Genomic DNA, 20,688 nt, shown 5'->3' with positions numbered 1-20,688 from the left:
TCAAGATATTGAAATGTAACTGTTTGAAGTGATCCATTCATTGTCCTGGTTGGAAAATTTTAGGCTTGATTGATGTACCTCTTCAATGAATATCAAAGTCACACCTCAAATGTGCTGTTTTAAATTGATATGGCTAAATATTTTTGTAATACATGTCCCTCCTTCTTTTCTAATGTTCCCTACACTCTGGAAAACTTTTCCACCCTGCTTTGTGGGTAACTCCTCCACTCATTTTGACCAATCCCTCCACTGGCCAATTTACTCTAGCCTGGTTTCCCTCTGTACCACTTCACTGAAATTGCTCTTTTAAGTATGGCAGATGACTTTCTAAAAGCTAAGTCTGCTGTTCATGTGCATCCTTTAACAATGTTGGCTACTCTCTTCTTTCATGAAATGTTTACCTTCTCATAATATCTGAGATACATTCTTTCTTGGCTCTCCCACTATGTCCCAGAATGCTTCTTCTTATTCTCTTCCTCTTACTTGCATTTACGCAGAGGTATTCCATAGGTTTACTCTTTAATCATATGGTGCATATTCTCCGGACTGTCTCAAAGGCCCCCAGAACTTTAGTTATTCCCTTTGTGCAAGTGACACAATCTTTAATCTGGATATCCGTCCTGATTGTAATTTCACATAGATACATCCAACTCAATTCATTCTCAAACAAAAGTCACTGATTTCCCTTTTAACATGAACTTCTTATGTCTTCTAACCTCCTACTAAACTTAGGCTGAGATTAAATCCACTCATTAAGTTCTCCCATCACATGTTGTCTGCTGCCTCCTAATCTATACTATTCTATCTAGATGGTTGTTCTTCGCTCCTTTGATGTTTGTACACTTTTTTTCAGGTGCAGTTCAAACTCTACATCAGTGCTGCCTGCTTTATAAATTCAACAATAATTTAAGATTCTTGTGTTTATAATTAACTTTATTGTTTTATGTTTTATCATTAGTTTTAGACATGTCAGTTTTTCCTCATTGGAGTATAAATCCTTCAGGTGATATTTGTGGTCCTCATAAGGTAGCCCAGGGCCTTACTTACGTGTAGATTTGTTGAACTGACTGGAAATGAATTACTCCTGGCTTCTTGTTGTAGTTTTGGTTATTTGTTTTGTTTAATTTTGTTTAGCCGGCCATGCAAACAGCATGCTCCTCTCAGGTATGATAATGTCACACTGTAACATGGAGGCATTAGTATTTCTTTTTCACTCATTCATTCGTCCATAATAGGGACATAGAAAATTACAGTGAAAGCAGCTAGAATTCCCTAGAAAACATCTCAATCACTCAGAGCAATATCTTGGGCAGTTACTAAATTAACATTCTTTTTATCAAACACAGTGTACTGAGGTGGGAAACACAATCACATACTTGCAGTTTACTCTTATTCCCTTAGTGATCTGCAGATCAAAAAGGTATGTGTTCTGACATTTCACTTTTGAGACTTGATGCTATGTTTGTTTAATTTATCTAATTAGGACCTATTAGCGCCTCAAATGGGTACTTTATAAAACAACACCACCACCAGCTGTTAGCCTAGGGACCAAAAAATAAATCCAAATTTAACACTTTTCAATGGTAAATCTGTAACATTTTGATGTCTTGAGAGCATTTGATAACAATTTAGTGTTCTTAGAAATAGTATACTAATTTGTTTATTGTCTCCAGACCTCTTAATAAATATTGAAAATAGTTCTTAAAAACATCATTGTTTGGGTAAATATTTGTATGAATATGCATAAGTATAATCTTTTATAACATAAAACTACTTTTCAGGAGTTTGTGGCTGCTTTTGAGAAAGAAAACTCTTGATGTCGAGATCTGAAAAGTGAAGAGAATGAAATACAGAATACGGTAAGTGACTTGCAGATAAGCTATTTCAGTCTCATCTAATCTTATGCTCCATTGTGTAGTTATCATTTGTAAGCTGTATACATATAAATGTATACTTGTGGTAGTCACTGTTGCAATCAGTTTTGAAATATGACCACAGTTGAATCAAACTCGGTCTTCTCCTTTACATTTGTTTTGATAAACTTGATGTAACAGACACTTGGCTATCAAACATGACAGGAGATTTTTACTCTGAGTTTTAACTGGGGAGAATTCGAGATGGCTTGTAAGATTGGGACACTCATATTTGTGCTTTGGTAACTGTGGAGTTATATAAGATAACTTTTAGGGTCATGATCTTACTTTACAAAAGAGCAAAGGCTTTTCAATTTCTTAAAATATGATTATACTTGTTATTCAAACTATTCAACATTGACATGCAGCAGTTAAATAAATATATCCTGATGCTTAAAAGGCTTTTTAAAAAGTAGTTTGCAAAAAGCAAGTTGGTTTTACTGAATTTATAGACTCTCTAGTGTTTTGGGTTATTCTCTTTTCTTGTTGTGTTTTCTATAATGAATGAAGGGCCTTTTCTCATTCTATTCAGAAGACACTCTGTGGGGCTTCTTAATGGATGAGTTATAGGGGCTTGAAAGAACAAAGGAAAGATAGAGCAAGAGTGTTCCAGAGCCATTTCTGGACCATGAGTAGAAACGTGCTGACACTCTGTACTCTTGTCAGTCCTCACCATCCCACCCCACCCAATGCCCAATGAATCAGTGTTCATGTTCATGGTGACAGTGGCATGAACTAGATTTTTCCTGGGATGGTTTCCTAGAAACTATCAGTTGATCTCATTTTATTTAGTTAGGGTCATTCTTTTAGACTAGAATTTCTTAAATTGGGATCAAAGAGTAAGCTTTATATAAGATTATTAGCAATCCCTCTGAAATAATACACAGTATACTGTATATACATTCTTTTATCCTGTGGAGATGATTAATAGGTTTTTATCAATTTTTAAAGGATCTTGATGACACAAAAAGTTTTTATCTAGCATGGTTCTATTAATTTAGAACAGATGTGATTAAAGAATTTGAAGGAAGTATAGAGATTTTATATACACATTTTTATTACTATTCCAGGTGGTGTTGGCTGTAAGTTTGTACCTTCATGAGTCATTTTAAATTATAAATATTTTTAGAGAAATAAAAACTATTCAAAAGAGTTTTGTTGGTGTTTTCCCTTTCGTCATTCTCCAAGTCCTGAACCAAATTTAAGTAGTTTTTCTTGCAAATAAAAAAATATAAAACGCCACTGAAGTTTGCTTTATAGTCACTTTACAAACCTTCACATAGACTTAATTATTCTATGACTGAATGTGTATTTTTTAAAAGACATCTATCTTTTTTTGCATATTCTTCCAGTATTGAACCCTGTTATATGAATATTGATCCTTATTGCCTCCAGAGTTCTGTTCTGTTTGTTTTGTTATTTTTGTTCACAGTGGTAAGTAGGAAAAGCAATTCTGATCGGGTCACAATTTTTCTTCATTTTTGTTGGAAACTATGAAAAATACTTGCTCTGCTTCCTGCACAGAATATCTACCCCTGGTAATGTGGATACTGCGTCACACTTCCATTTGCACTCCTAAAGTTATTTAATCTTTGGTATTCTAGCAGCCAATTGTATTTTCACTGAACTCTGTTTGTTAGGAGATTCTCAGCTAGCCTGTATCTATACCAAATGATAACCGATTTTATCTTTTTCATTAAATATGCAAGTTATAAAGGTATAGTACAGATATTTTGATTTTTTTTTTTTTTTGATGAAAGGGAGGAGAGAGGTTATCCTGGTTTCTGATGAGCCCAGGAAGGCCTCCCATGCCAGCCCACATCTCCATTTGATGGTGAAACGTGCTTCCCACCTAGATGACATCTGAAGCCTTTTAGCTTTAGTCATTGCACCACAATTATTTTTTATTCTCTTCATGAATCAATTTTCCAGAAGAAAAAGTTGAAATTTGATAAGATCAATGTAGAAAGCCAAAAGTTGCTCTGAGTTACGGTGTTATTTCTCAGCCAGATGCTTGTCTCCTCTGCCCAGCTGGAAAATTTCTGTGAGCAGGGATCTCTTTAGTGCCAAGAGGGATAAGCAGAATGGGATGAAAATATATCTGCTGTTACATGGATGACCCCACTCACACTGACTCTGTCAGTGAGTTTTCCTTAGAGTCCTTGGAGGAATGCTTTGCCTAACCACCTAGCCCAACATTTAGGATTTACTTTTAAGATGGTCAGTTAATATTTCTTAGACATAAACTTTTGGCCAGAGTAACTGGAAACTTGAGTTTATTAAACTTTTACATACTTAACTATGGTCTTCAGGGTATTTTAAACTCAGCCATTTGACTTCAGACCTTCTTTTTTACCCACCAAAATATACAGCATGAAATGTTTGAGAAGTAATTGGATATAGTATTTTTTTCAAGTCCTTCGTATCTTATTTCGTCCAGATAATAGAGAAAAATACACAGTATTCCGGTGATTAAATATACTAGACATAGCTCTAAGCTTGAATTTCTAGGAAAATTAAACAGAAGTGGTAATGATATAGAATTTAGACACCTAAATACCTAAGCTAATAATATATATATATGTATAAATGTGTGAAAACCTAGCTTGAAAAACAAAAAAAAATATGGATATGTAAATGACTTATGAGATATCATACTGTGCAACACTAGGAAACTTTTTAAAAAATGATAGCACTATGCATGTTCTGACTTAAGAATTTTCCATAATGTATTTTGGGGGAAAAGAGAAATCAATCAAGTTTAGCATAAATATGTATGATAAAATCTCTCTTCTCACAGAAAAATAAACACTTATATCAATCATACTTTAGCACATATACATGTATACAAAATATAATTTTAGTCCATTTGGTTTACAAAAATAAGACAAGTCAGGATACATTTGTTCATGCAGTGAAAGTGTCTTCAAATCACACACAGACTAGTAGCTATATTAGGGGAACAGAATGATCAGTTCAGTTCAGTTCAGTCACTCAGTCGTGTCTGTCTCTTTGCTACCCCATGGACTGCAGATCTCCAGGCTTCCCTATCCATCACTAATTCCCTGAGCTTGCTCAAACTCATGTCCATCGAGTTGATGATGCCGTCAAACCATTTCATCCTCTGTTGTCCCCTTCTCCTGCCTTCAATCGTCTCCAGCATCATGGTCTTTTCCTATAAGTCAGTGCTTTGCATCAGGTAGTCAAAGTATTGGAGCTTCAGCTTCAGCATCAATCCTTCCAAAGAATATTCAGGACTGATTTCCTTTTGGATGGACTGGTTTGATCTTCTTACAGTCCAAGGGGCTCTCAAGAGTCTTCGCCAACATCACAGATCAAATGCATCAATTCTTTGGTGCTCAGCTTTCTTTATAGTCCAACTCTCACATTCATAAATGGCTACTATAAAAACCATAGGTTTCACTAGATGGACCTTTGTCGGCAAATTAATGTCTTTGTTTTTTAATATGCTGTCTAGGTTGGTCATAACTTTTCTTCCAAGGAGTAAACATCTTTTAATTTCATGACTGCAATCACCATCTACAATGATTTTGGAGCCAAAAAAAATGCCTCTCACTGTTTCCACTGTTTCCCCATCTATTTGCCATGAAGTGATGGGACCAGATGCCGTGATCTTAGTTTTCTGAATGTTGAGTTTTAAACCAACTTTTTCACTCTCTTCTTTCACTTTCATCAAGAGGCTCTTTAGTTCTTCTCTGCTTTCTGCCATAAGGGTGGTATTATCTGTGTATGTGAGGTTATTGATATTTCTCCTGCAGTCTTGATTCCAGCTTGTTCTTCATCCAGCCCAGTATTTCACACGATGTACTCCACATATAAATTAAATAATCAGGATGACAATATACATGGAGAAAGGAAAGAAAGCCATCTTATTTTCTGCTTTACAAACTTCTATTTTACTAGATATTTTAACCTCAAGAAAGTATTACTTTTATATCTTAAAAGACTCAGGCATGATGTTTATTGAGCAATTTTTCAGAAGTTTGTTTTGCATTGCCTATTATTTGGTGGCATTCTGTTTAGCAATATTTATTTTTTTCAACAGAAATGAATCAAATAAGATTACATTTGTGCTATATTCTTAGATTATATAAAGTTTTATTCGGGTAAGAATCTATGTTATATTTTTCCCTTCATATTTCACAACAATTAGGGTGACTCATTTTTTTTTTGCTACTGCTGATTAGATTCTTGAGACATTACTTTCTAGAATCTCATTCACCAGTTTTCTTTCAGGTTCAGCTAAATTATTATCAGAGATTATTTGTTTTCCATGCAAGGGAAGTTTTCAACATGGTCTAAACTTTACTTATTGTTCCTATACCTTCCATGGATGCTGAGCTTGAACTAGTATCAATATTCATACATAATTTTTTGTGTGTGTGTATATGTAAGGAACATGAATATATATGTGTAATTATAGATTTTAAAAAATTAAACTATAGATTTTTTAAAAAGTCATAAACAGAAGGGTTTACTTTGACCACCTGATGTGAAAGCTGACTCATTGGAAAAGACCCTGATGCTGGGAAACATTGAAGGCAGGAGAAGGGGATGACAGAGGATGGGATGGTTGGATGGCATCACCGACTGAATAGATGTGAGTTTGAGCAAGCTCAGGGAGTTGGAGATAGACAGGGAAAGCTGGCGTGCTGCAGTCCATGGGGTCACAAACAGTCGGACGCAACTGAGCGACTGAACTGAACTGAAACAGAAGGCAATACTGAGTACAGACATTGCCAACATTAATGAATGAGAAAGTTGCATTTGCTTTGAGAAAGACAGTGACTGCTTGAATGTTAACTCCTATGTGAGAAGGTCATTCAGCCAGTCATACCCGACTCTTTTTGACCCCATGAACTGTATCCTGCCAGGCTCCTCTGTCCATGGAATTCTCCAGGCATGCACTGGATATGATGTATTGGAGTGGGTAGCCATTCCCTTCTCAGGTGATCTTCCTGACCCAGGGATCTAACCCGGTTCTTTTGCATTGCATGCAGATTCTTTACTATCTGAGCCACGAAGGAATCCCTAACTGCTATTTGGCTGTCAGTTAGTAGGAAGTTACCATACAAAAATGGAGCCACATTACTGAGCCAGTAATGGGAAAGGGAGAAAGAGAGCGAGAGGAAGGGAGGAAAGAGAAAGAAAGAATGAAAGGATGGGAAATCAGGAAAAAGGGAGAGAGAAAGGGAAGGAAGGAAGGGTGGAAGTCAGGCAAGCAATGGAAGACATTTGTGTATAAACAAAGGGCACTCGGAAGGTTTCCGGTCCAGTGTGTTTCCTTTACTTATTCCACAGATGAGATTGTCAAAACTCAGCGTCTCTCAGAAATCGAGGCTATTAGCCATTTACAATGTACTTTGAATTAATTTAATCAGATTAGGATTTTGCTTAGAGCCTGCCAAAATCAGCCAGCATGAGGAAAATGGAGTTTGAATGAAAAGTGGAACTGACAAGAGAGCTTGATTTTGAAGCATGGAGCTGCTGTTCCAGGAGGAATGGATGCAGGGATTGAGTGAGTGAGGAGAGCGTGGGGCAGCCAGAGGGCAGCATGAAGGCCCTGGATGCCCAAGGACTGATTAGGAGAGTTTACCAAGAGGTGAGAAGTTTCCCAAGACAAACAGCATGCTTTGTGCTCTGGTGAAGGTCCCTGGTGGTGGTACACATTCTTGATATCTACTCTGGTTACATCTAATCACTGTTATATTATTTGTGAGATTTAGAGGTACCGCGTACTCTGAGAGGACAGCTTAAGGTTATGGGTTTATACCTAGGTGTCTGTTGAGTTTTATGTCCCACTGGTTTTGCCTGTAACCTAAAATATATTATAGTTTAAACCTTTGCTCATTGGGCTAATGTAACATTAATTATGGTTTTAGCAGACTTGAGATTTTTAACCCCAAAACTTTGTCAGCATTCCATACGTCATGTTTCACATGGGCCTTGTGAAGTGTAGACTAGATGTATCAGAACTGAAACAGGCTTTTCATTCCCGCTGTTGAGCATTTCAAGCTTCTTCAGAAGGTTATAAATTTGAAATGCAATCTGCATCATGGTGTGGGAAACACTGTGGTGAGAGATCTGGCCAGATGAAAGTGCAAGTCTGTCAGCCATCAATGCCTTTTTCCTGAGAGAGCCACATTCCATTTCAATATATTTTATCTCTCCCAGTTCCCATGAAAAAGTTACTATTAGAATACATATATACATATATGTTATCTAATATGAATGTATGCTTGTGATATATATATGTATGAATATGTATCAAATTCAGCTTTTATTACCATGACTACTTTGCTTTAGATGCCAAAAAAAGTTGTACTAACAGTAAACATTTAAGAAATTATAGTTTCATGAGCCCAAAGCAGAAGCTTTAGAAAGAAAGTGAGGAAGGTTGTATTAAGAAAAAGAAATTTGTATTAACCTTTTGCTGCTGCTGCTGCTGCTGCTGCTGCTGCTGCTGCTAAGTTGCTTCAGTCATGTCTGACTCTGTGCGACCTCATAGATGGCAGCCCACCAGGCTCCCCTGTCCCTGGGATTCGCCAGGCAACAACACTGGAGTGGGGTGCCATTTCCTTCTCCAATGCATGAAAGTGAACTGTGAAAGTGAAGTCGCTCAGTCATGTCCAACTCTTAGCGACCCCATGGACTGTAGCCCACCAGGCTCCTCCGTCCATGGGATTTTTCAGGCAAGAGTACTGGAGTGGGGTGCCACTGCCTTCTCCGGTATTAACCTTCTAGGGCTGTCCAAACAAAATACTACAGTCAGGGTGGCTTTAAATGAGAGAAATTTATTTTTTTAATTTATTTATTTTTAATTGGAGGAAAACTGCTTTACAATATTGCATTGGTCTCCACCATACATCAACATGAATCAACCACAGATAGTGCCCGTCCCCTCCTTCTCAAACCTTCCTCCTACTATCTCCCTCCCCCTTATAGTTCTGAAGGTTGGAAGTTTGAGATCAGTGTGTCAGCAGGCCATTTCTCTCTGAATCCTCTGTCACAAGTTTTTGTATTAGCTTCTGGTAGTTGCCAGAAATCCTTGGTGGTCCTTAGTTTGTAGAGGCATCACTCCAGTCTCTACCGGCATTATACAATGATGTTGACCCTGTGAATTTTAGTCTTTAGTTGGCTGTCATCCCTCTGTGTGTCTGTGTTAAGTCTCTTCTCCCCTCCTTTGAAGGTCACTAGTCATACCAGATTAAGGACCCACCCTAATGCAGTGTGAGCTGATCTTAACTACTTCTGTAATGACTCAATTTCCAAATTAGTTCACATTCACAGGTACCTGGGTTTATGACCTGAACATAGCTTTGTGGAGGGCACAGTTCAACCCACAAACAGGAATAAACTAGATGACAAATAAATACTTAAACCATGATAAAAGAACAAATGTTCAAAATAAGAAAAACAAAATGATAATTATTCATTTATTTTATTCTCATCTCTTAATGAGAGTATGAAATGACTCAAAAATGCTACTTTCCAAAATCTAGTAACTTCATGTATGTGAATTTGTATTTATTCCATAGGCTTAAATTGGCTATTTTAAATTAACCTTAAACATTTATATTTTCAATGTAATTCAAGATTTTATTTCTACTTCATTCAGCATTAAGTGTTTCAGTTAATGTGGCTTCCTAGGTGGCTCAGTGGGAAAGAATCCACCTGCCAATCCAGGAGACACTGGAGATGCATGTTCGACCCCTGGGTTCGATCCCTGGGTTGGGAATATTCCCTGGAGGAGGAAATGGCAAGCCACTCCAGTATTCTTTCCTGGAAAACCCAATGGACAGAGGAGTCTGGAGAGCTACAGTCCATGGAGTCACAAAGAATTGGGTATAACTGAGTGACTGAGCACACACACCCACTGATTCCACTGAATAGTTTTCACATCAAGTAATTCTGAACATTTTGGAGTGTTTATTCAGTGCCAAGCACTGTATGGTTTACTGAGAATGAAAAGAGAGAAGCTAGCCCCCGGATGGATGAAAGCAAATTGTAGTAGATTTAGAACTATGTTAGTACTATGGCAAGACATTAACAGAATGCTGAACTAGACTTTGGTTAGAAAATAGTTAAGGAAGTCTTCCTGATACAATGGAAACCCATGCTGTCTCCAAATAGAAGACAGTCAAGCAAAGTGTGAGATGGAAGGATATGACCACAAAGGCCCAGATTAAGGAGAGAAAACATAACAGTGAACTTAGTTTCATGCATGTATGGTGTAATGTGGATAATTTACAAGAGATGTTATTGGAGTGATAAACAATAACTAAATCACAAAAAGGAGAGTTGGTACCCATTGAAAATAAGCACTCAATAAATGTTTCCTTAGAGACAGTATAGACAGTCTCTGGCAGTAGATTGTTTGGGCTTAACCTTGCTTTTCCATTTATTTGAACCGAATTTAGTAGAATTAGCACTCAGTGCATTTTGTAATCAACTGTTGCACTTTATTTAAGGTTATTCTCTACTGATTGACCTTGAAGTGCTTAAAAGATGCATTCATGGGAACTTGATGTTAAATGATGAAATTTGGGGTTTTCTCACAAATATCTATGTCTACAAAGTTTTTATTAAAACTCACTGATCATCATGGTGCTCTACATATTTATTTCCTGGGAAAAAGAAAAAAATAAGTGAAATAACTTTTTTGTAATTTTGACACAGTATCAGTTCAGTTTAGTTCAGTCACTCAGTCAAGTTCAAATCTTTGCAACCTCATGAACTGCAGCACACCAGGTCTCACTATCCATCACCAACTGCTAGAGCTTACCCAAGCTCATGTCCATCGAGTTGGTGATGCCATCCAACCTTTTCATCCTCTGTCGTCCCCTTCTCCTCCTGCCTTCAATCTTTCCCAGGAACAGGGTCTTTTCCAATGAGTCAGTTCTTTACATCAGATGACCAAAGTATTGGAGTTTCAGCTTCAGCATCAGTCCTTCCAATGAATATTCAGGACTGATTGCCTTTAGAATAAACTAGTTGGATTTCCTTACTGTCCAAGGGATTCTCAAAAGTCTCCTCCAACACCACAGTTCAAAAGCATCAATTCTTCAGCACTCAGCTATCTTTATAGTCCAACTCTCACATCCATACATGACTACTGGAAAAACAATAGCTTTGACTAGATGGACATTTGTTGGCAAAGTGATGTCTCTGCTTTTTAATATCCTGTCTATGTTGGTCATAATTTTTCTTCCAAGGAACATGTGTCTTTTAATATCATGGCTACAGTCATCATCTGCAGTGATTTTGGAGCCCCCAAAATAAAGTCTTGTCACTGTTTCCATTGTTTCCCCATCTATTTGCCATGAAGTGATGGGACCAGATCTTAGTTTCTGTATTGATGTTTTTCTCTCTGGCTTACTTCACTCTGTATAATAGGCTCCAGTTTCATCTACTTCATTAGAACTGATTCAAGTGTATTCTTTTTAATGGCTGAGTAATACTCTATTGTGTATATGTACCACAGCTTTCTTATCCATTCATCTGCTGATGGACATCTAAGTTGGTTCCATGTCTTGGCTATTATAAACAGTGCTGCAATGAACATTGGGGTACACGTGTCTCTTTCTGGTTTCCGCAGTGTGTATGCCCAGCAGTGGGATTGCTGGGTCATAAGGCAGTTCTATTTCCACTTTTTAAAGGAATATCCACACTGTTCTCCATAGTGGCTGTACTAGTTTGCATTCCCTCCAACAGTGTAAGAGGGTTCCGTTTCCTCCACACCCTCTCCAGCATTTATTGCTTTTAGACTTTTGGACCTCAGCCATTCTGACTGGTGTGAAATGGTACCTCACTGTGGTCTTGATTTGCATTTCTCTGGTAATGAGTGATGCTGAGCATCTTTTCATGTGTTTGTTAGCCATCCGTATGTCTTCTTTGGAGAAATATCTATTCAGTTCTTTGGCCCCTTTTTTGATTGGGTCATTTATTTTTCTGGAATTGAGCTGCAGGAGTTGCTTGTATATTTTTGAGATTAGTTGTTTGTCAGTTGCTTCATTTGCTATTATTTTCTCCCATTCAGAAGTCTGTCTTTTCACCTTGCTTATAGTTTCCTTTGTTGTGCAGAAGCTTTTAATTTTAATTAGATCCTATTTGTTTATTTTTGCTTTTCTTTCCAGTATTCTGAGAGGTGAATCATAGAGGTTCCTACTGTGATTTATGTCGGAGAGTGTTTTGCCTGTGTTTTCCTCTAGGAGTTTATAGTTTCTGGTCTTACATTTAGATCTTTAATCCATTTTGAGTCTATTTTTGTGTGTGGTGTTAGAAAGTGTTCTAGTTTCATTCTTTTACAAGTGGTTGACCAGTTTTCCCAGCACCACTTGTTAAGAGATTATCTTTTCTCCATTGTATATTCTTGCCTCCATTGTTGAAGATAAGGTGTCCATTGGTGTGTGGATTTATCTCTGGGCTTTCTATCTTGTTCCTTTGATCTATATTTCTGTCTTTGTGCCAGTACCATACTGTCTTGATGACTGTGGCTTTATAGTGGAGCCTGAAGTCTGGCAGGTTGATTCCTACAATTCCATTCTTCTTTCTCAAGATTGCTTTGGCTATTTGAGGTTTTTTGTATTTCCATACAAATTGTGAAATTATTTGTTCTAGCTCTGTGAAAAATACCGCTGGTAGCTTGATAGGGATTGCATTGAATCTATAGATTGCTTTGGATAGTATACTCATTTTCACTATACTGATTCTTCCGATCCATGAACATAGTATATTTCTCCATCTATTAGTGTCCTCTTTGATTTCTTTCATCAGTGTTTTATAGTTTCCCATATATAGGTCTTTAGTTTCTTTAGGTCCCATGGACGGAGGAGCCTGGTGGGCTGCAGTCCATGGGATTGCTAAGAGTCAGACATGACTAAGAGACTTCACTTTCATTTTTCACTTTCATGCATTGGAGAAGGAAATGGCAACCCACTCCAGTGTTCTTGCCTGGAGAATCCCAGGGACAGGGGAGCCTGGTGGGCTGCCGTCTATGGGGTCACACAGAGTCGGACATGACTGAAGTGACTTAGCAGCAGCAGTAGCAGCAGCGGTTTCCTTAGGTAGATATATTCCTAAGTATTTTATTCTTTTTGTTGCAACGGTGAATAGAATTGCTTCCTTAATTTCTTTTTCTACTTTCTCATTATTAGTGTATAGGAATGCAAGGGATTTCTGTGTGTTGATTTTATATCCTGCAACTTTACTATATTCATTGATTAGCTCTAGTAATTTTCTTGTGGGGTCTTTAGGGTTTTCTATGTAGAGGATCATGTCATCTGCAAACAGTGAGAGTTTTACTTCTTCTTTTCCAATTTGGATTCCTTTTATTTCTTTTCCTGCTCTGATTGCTGTGGCCAAAACTTCTAGAACTATGTTGAATAGTAGTGGTGAAAGTGGGCTCCTTTGTCTTGTTCCTGACTTTAGGGGAAATGCTTTCAATTTTTCACCATTGAGGATAATGTTTGCTGTGCAGAGTCCCAAACAGGATAAACCCAAGGCAAAACACCCCAAGACACATATTAATCAAATTAATAAAGATCAAACACAAAGAATAAATATTAAAAGCAGCAAGGGAAAAACAACAAATAACACACAAGGGGATTCCCATAAGGATAACAGCTGATCTTTCAATAGAAACTCTTCAGGCCAGGAGGGAATGGCAAGACATACTTAAAGTGATGAAAGAAAATAACCTACAGCCCAGATTACTGTACCCAGTAAGGATCTCATTCAAATATGAAGGAGAAATCAAAAGCGTTACAGACAAGCAAAAGCTGAGAGAATTCAGCACCACCAAACCAGCTCTCCAACAAATGCTAAAGGATATTCTCTAGACAGGAAACACAAAAGGGTGTATAAACCCAAACCCAAAACAATAAAGTAAATGGCAATGGGATCGTACTTATCAATAATTACCCTAAACATAAATGGGTTGAATGCCCCAACCAAAAGACAAAGACTGGCTGAATGGATACAAAAACAAGACCCCTATATATGTTGTCTACAATAGACCCACTTCAAATCAAGGGACACATATAGACTGAAAGTGAAGGGCTGGAAAAAGATATTCCATGCAAATAGAGACCAAAAGAAAGCAGGAGTAACAATACTCATATCAGATAAAATAGACTTTAAAACAAAGGCTGTGAAAAGAGACAAAGAAGGCCATTACATAATGATCAAAGGGTCAATCCAAGAAGAAGATATAGCAATTATAAATATATATGCACCCAACATAGGAGCACTGCAATATGTAAGACAAATGCTAAAGTATGAAAGGGGAAATTAACAATAACACAATAATAGTGGGAGACTTTAATATCCCACTCGCACCTATGGACAGATCAACTAAACAGAAAATTAGCAAAGAAACACAAACTTTAAATGATACAATAGACCAGTTAGACCTAATTGATATCTAGGACATTTCACCCCAAACAATGAATTTCACCTTTTTCTCAAGTGTTCACAGAACCTTCTCCAGGATAGATCACATCCTGGGCCAAAAATCTAGCCTTGATAAATTCAAAAAAATTGAAATCATTCCAAGCATCTTTTCTGACCATAATGCATTAAGATTAGATCTCAATTACAGGAGAAAAACTATTAAAAATTCCAACATATGGAGGCTGAACAACACGCTTCTGAATGACCAACAAATCACAGAAGAAATCAAAAATAAATCAAAATATGCATAGAAATGAATGAAAATGAAAACACAACACCCCCAAACCTGTGGGACACTATAAAAGCAGTGCTTAGGGGAAAGTTCACAGCAATACAGGCATACCTCAAGAAATAAGAAAAAAGTCAGATAGATAACCTAACTCTACACCTAAAGCAACTAGAAAAGGAAGAAATGGAGAACCCCAGGGTTAGTAGAAGGAAAGAAATCTTAAAAATTAGGGCAGAAATAAATGCAAAAGAAACAAAAGAGACCATAGCAAAAATCAACAAAGCCAAAAGCTGGTTCTTTGAAAGGATAAATAAAATTGACAAACTGTTAGCCAGACTCATCAAGAAACAAAGGGAGAAAAATCAAATCAATAAAATTAGAAATGAAAATGGAGAGAGTACAACAGACAACACAGAAATACAAAGGATCATAAGAGACTACTATCAGCAATTATATGCCAATAAAATGGACAATGTGGAAGAAATGGACAAATTCTTCGAAAAGTACAACTTTCCAAAACTGAACCAGGAAGAAATAGAAAATCTTAACAGACCCATCACAAGCACAGAAATTGAAACTGTAATCATAAATCGTCCAGCAAACAAAAGCCCAGTCCAGACGGCTTCACAGCTGAATTCTACCAAAAATTTTGAGAAGAGCTAATACCTGTCCTACTCAAACTCTTCCAGAAAATTGCAGAGGAAGGTAAACTTCCAAACTCATTCTATGAGGCCACCATCACCCTAATACCAAACCCTGACAAAGATGCCACAAAAAAAGAAAACTACAGGCCAATATCACTGATAAACATAGATGCAAAAATCCTTAATAAAATTCTAGCAATCAGAATCCAACAACACATTAAAAAGATCATACACCACGACCAAGTGGGCTTTATCCCAGGGATGCAAGGATTCTTCAATATCCACAAATCAATCAATGTAATTCACCACATTAACAAATTGAAAAATAAAAGCCATATGATTATCTCAATAGATACAGAAAGCCTTTGATGAAATTAAACATCCATTTATGATTAAAAAAAAAAAAAAACCTCTCCAGAAAGCAGGAATAGAAGGAGCATACCTCAACATATAAAAGCTATATATGACAAACCAACTCACATTTCTGCCAGAGTCTCCTGGACACTCACGGGCAAGTCTGGGTCAGTCTCTTGTAGGGTCACTGCTCCTTACTCCTGGGTCCTGGTGCACACAAGGATTTGTTTGTGTCCTCCAAGAGTCTGTTTCCCCAATCCTGTGTAAGTTTTGGTGGCTCTTTGGTGAGGTTAACCTTTCAAGAGGGCTTATGCCATACCCAGGTCTACTACACCTAGAGCCTCTGCCCCTGCAGCAGTCCACTGCTGACCCATATCCTGCAGGATGCACTCAAACACATTTCTGTCAGTCTCTGTTGGGTCTCTGGGTCCTTTTGCACCCAAGGTTTGTTTGAGCCCTCTGAACGTCTCTGGTAGGTATGGAGTTTGATTCTAAACATCATTTTGCTCCTCTTACTGTCTTTCTGGGTTTCTCCTTTGCCCTTGGATGTGGTGTATCTCCTGAAAGTCACTCCAGCACCATGCATCCAGAGAATATCACAGATTTGTAAATGATTATCATTAGCAAGTATTGGAGTAGAACATATCACTATTGCTTTAAGGCATCATCAAACATTGTGTTATGAAGAATGCAGCATGACATATCTATTTCTTAGTATAGGGGAAAAAGAAGAAAATGCAGTACAAAAACTTGAGGAAGATTTCTGAATCAAGATGCAGTTTTGGGTCCATCATGAGTAAGAAAGTCCTCTATACTAAATTATTTTTTAAACTTATTTTTGTTTCTTCAGCTTTATTGAGGTATGATTGACAAGTTTAAAACTATATATATGTTTAGGTATAAAACATGGTGTTTTGATGTAAGTATACCTTATGTAATGTTTATCACACTCAGTCAAGCTAATTAGTATATCCATTTCTTCACATAATTGTGTGTGTGTGTGTGTGTGTGTGTGTGGTGAGAACACTTAAGATTTACTCCACTAGAAAACTTCAGATATGTTATAAAGTAAAACTAAGAATAGTTACCATGTTGTACACTAGATATCTAGAGTTTATTCATGTTACAGCTCAAAGTTTGTACTCTTTGATCAGCATCTCCCATTTGTCCTACCTCCTCTGCCCCTGCAAACCACTCTTCTACTCGCTGTTTTACTAAGTTGGACTTTTTTTAGATTCCACATATAAATGAGGTCACACAATATGTGTCTTTCTGTTTCTGGTTTATTTCACTTAGAATAATGTCCTCCAAATTCATATATATTTTCACAAATGGCAAGATTTCCTTTTTTAAAGGCTGATTAATATTACATTATGTATTGTATGTCTGTTTCTTTATCCATTCATCCATTGGTGGACATTGAATTTTGATCCAACAGTTAGTCAGCTGGCATATCTTATGTAGTTTTATAAAGAATAATAAAACCTCATAATTTTTGATCATTTAAGATGTTTTTCTGTTGCCTTTATGCATGAGATGAAATCTGGTTAGCCTATAATACTTGCTATGTTATAGTAAAGAAAAATAAACTCTACACTATTTAAACAATAAGGAATGTTACTGGCTTATAGAACTGAAAACAGTGAAATGCAGAGTAAGAAGAAATTTTCATTTTAATAATATCTCTATAGTTGGAACTAAATTCTTTCATTCAAAAACTATTATACTCTAATCCTGAGTGAGTGAGTGAGTGAAAGTTGCTCAATCATGTCTGACTCTTTGCAACCTCATAGACTATATAGCCTGCCAGTCTCCTCTGTCCATGGAATTCTCCAAAATACTGGAGTGGATTGTCATTCCCTTCTTCAGGGGATATTCTGAACCAGGATTCTAACCCAGGTCTTTTGCATTGGCAGGCAGATTTGTTACTGTCTGAGCCACCAGGGATACATAGATATTATTAATTTTTCATTTTTAAAGAAATAATGTGGACAGACCATTTTTATTCCTATCTGGATAAATGCACACATTTATTTTTTTAATTCTGATAGTGGTAAGACTTGTCCTTTTCTAAATCCAGCTTGTACATCTGAAAGTTAACATTCTTTGCATTACCTGGATTTAAAAAAGGCAGAGGAACTATAGATCAAATTGCCAACATCCATTGGACCATAGAAAAAGGAAGAGAACTCCAGAAAAAAAAAAAAACAAAAAAACAAAACACCTGCTTCATTGACTACACTAAAACCTTTGATATTTTGGATCAAAATAAACTGTAGAAAAAATGTTAAAGAGATAAGAGTATCAAGCCACCTCACGTGTCTCCTGAGAAACCTGTATGCACATCAAGAAGCAACAGTTTGAACCAGACATGAAACAATGGACTGGTTCCAAATTGGGAAAGGAATGCATCACAGCTGTATCGTGTCACCCTGCTTATTTAACTTATATGCAGAGTACATCATGCGAAATACTGGGGCTGGATGACTCACAAGCTGGAATCAAGATTGTGGGGAGAAATAACAACCTCAGATACACAGATGATATCACCCTAATGGCAGAAAGTGAAGAGGTACAAAGGGGCTTCTTGATGAGGGCAAAAGAGGAGGTGAAAAAACTGGCTTAAAACTCAACATTCAGAAAATGTAAATCATGGCACCAGGTCCCATCATTTCATGGCAAATAGATGAGGAACAGTGAAAACAGTAATATTTTTTATCTTTTTGGGCTCCAGAATCACTGAGGATGGTGATTGCAGCCACACAGGTAAAAGATACTTGCTCCTCTAAAGAAAAGCTATGACAAACCTAGGCAGCATACTAAAAAGCAGAGACGTTACTTTGCTGACGAAAGGTCCATATAGTCAGAGCTGTGGTTTTTCCAGTAGTCATGTATGGATAAGAAAATTAGACCATAAAGAAGGCTGAGCACTGAAGAACTGATGGTTTCAAACTGTGGTACTGAATAAGACTCTTGAGAGTCCTTTGAACAGCAAAGAGATCAAACCAGTCAATCCTAAAAGATATCAATCTTGATATTCATTGGAAGGATTGATGTTGAAGATCCAATACTTTGGCCGCCTGATATGAAGAACCCAAAAGACCTTTGGCTTCATTGGAAAAGACCGTAATGCTGGGAAAGATTGAGGGTAGGAGGAGAAGGGGGCAATAGAGGATGAAATGGATGAATGGCATCACCAACTCAGTGTACATGAGTTTGAGCAAACTTGGGAGCTAGTGAAGCAAAAGGAAGTGTGGCATGCTGCAGTCCATGGACTGCAGCATTTTGCATGGACTTAGCATGAATAGTAACAACAAAAACAAAGATTTGTCCTTTAAAATTAAAATTTTTCTTTGCTAGAGTGATCTAAGTCTGTAGTCTCTTCCATTAATTTTGCTAAACACATGGGGTATTTTTTAATTCAGCATTAAGTTTGAGAAAGTTCTATCTTTGATATCTTTGTGTTTTTTAAATGTTCTTATAGTTAAGGAACTTTTTTCATGAACTATAATTTTATTTTTAATTATTTTTGGAGATCAATTTCTCTTTCATGATTTCTTTCTTTTTCTTTCCTAGAACAAAATAAATCTTTTTGATCTTCCTACTAAAGTTTCTTTATTGTTGTTGATAAATTTTTTCTTTAGTTATATTTTTATATTTCATGTTTTCCCACTTGTCCCAAAGTTTTACTCAGAAACTGTTGAACTACCATGAGATCTCTTCTGACGCTAGCCATCTACCATGTGATCATGGTTGGCTGTTCAGCAGAGTAGGAGCAGTTTAGAGGAAAAGAATAAATATGGTTTTAAGAATGAATAGGGGATGCCAATAAATATTTCAAAAATGGGATATGGAACACCATATAGAGGTGTTTGTGATGAATATTTAGAGGTTATCAACTAATTTGTAAAAGTCAATTAGATTTCTGAGTAGAGTGAGAAAAGGAAAAAGTAGCTAAGGAGCAAATCTTGAATAACAAATTTAAAGAGTTAAAGCAAAATCATTAATATGGGAAGAAAAAAAATATTGGGGAAACAATGTAATGGAAACAAACTGAGTAGATTTAATACTTTAATACAAATTTCCCCTAAACTGCTTTCTGGATATTGGTCTCACACCTAAGAAATTATTGGTAACATATCATGAAATATTTAGTAATTTTTCCTGTTTAAAATGTTTCTATAATGCACATTTTAATAAACTTTTAACTGTATAACAATTTTATATCTGCAAAATTATCATAAAGTTGGTACAAAGCTTTTCTGAATACCTACCCCTCACCTAGTTTCCCCTTACAGTAGTATGACATATTTGTTACAATTGATCAAACACAGTCAATACATTCAGATCAGTCCAGTTGCTCAGTTGTGTCCATCACCAACTCCCAGAGTCCACCCAAATCCATGTTCATTGTGTTGGTGATGCCATCCAACCATCTCATCCTCTGTCATCCCCTTCTACTCCTGCCCTCAATCTTTCCCAGCATCAGGGTCTTTTCAAATGAGTCAGCTCTCTTCCTCAGGTGGCCAAAGTATTGGAGTTTCAGCTTTAACACCAGTCATTCCAATGAACACTCAGGACTAATCTCCTTTAGGATGGACTGGTTGGATTTCCCTGCAGTCCAATGGACTCTCAAGAGTCTTCTCCAACACCACAGTTCAAAAGCCTCAATTCTTCTGTGCTCAGCTTTCTTTATAGTCCATCTCTCACATCCATACATGACCACTGGAAAAACCATAGCCTTGACTAGATAGACCTTTGTTGGCAAAGTAATGTCTCTGCTTTTTAATATGCTGTCCAGGTTGGTCATGACTTTCCTTCCTAGAAGCAAGCGTCTTTTAATTTCATGGCTGCAGTCACCATCCGCAGTGATTTTGGAGCCCAGAAAAATAAAGTCTGCCACTGTTTCCACTGTTTCTCCATCTATTTGCCATGAAGTGATGGGACTGGATGCCATGATGTTAGTTTTCTGAATGTTGAGCTTTAAGCCAACTTTTTCACTCTCTTCTTTCTCTTTTGTCAATACATTACTTCCTACCAAAAAAAAAAAATTTAGTTGCTCAGTCATGTCCAA

General features: G+C 36.9%; 1 protein-coding gene across 3 annotated transcripts in view; it reads left to right on the top strand.

The window, feature by feature from the left end:
• The window catches only part of LOC121816219 (uncharacterized), a 761,897-nt gene that overhangs the window by 452,550 nt on the left and 288,659 nt on the right, over positions 1-20,688 (top strand). For 2 of the 3 annotated variants that reach the window (XR_009600797.1, XR_009600796.1), the window contains exon 3: positions 1,782-1,859. Coding sequence is in view for 1 of the 3 variants with exons in the window: in XM_060416217.1 (XP_060272200.1) it covers positions 1,782-1,830 (49 nt within the window). In the remaining 2 variants the exon portion in view is untranslated. Of the gene's footprint in view, positions 1-1,781; positions 15,670-20,688 lie in introns of those variants that run through there. The other variant, XM_060416217.1, reaches the window with a different exon arrangement.

Source organism: Ovis aries, chromosome 1, assembly GCF_016772045.2.
Source record: "Ovis aries strain OAR_USU_Benz2616 breed Rambouillet chromosome 1, ARS-UI_Ramb_v3.0, whole genome shotgun sequence".
NCBI lineage: Eukaryota > Metazoa > Chordata > Mammalia > Artiodactyla > Bovidae > Ovis > Ovis aries.
This window is presented reverse-complemented; position numbering and strand designations above follow the sequence as displayed.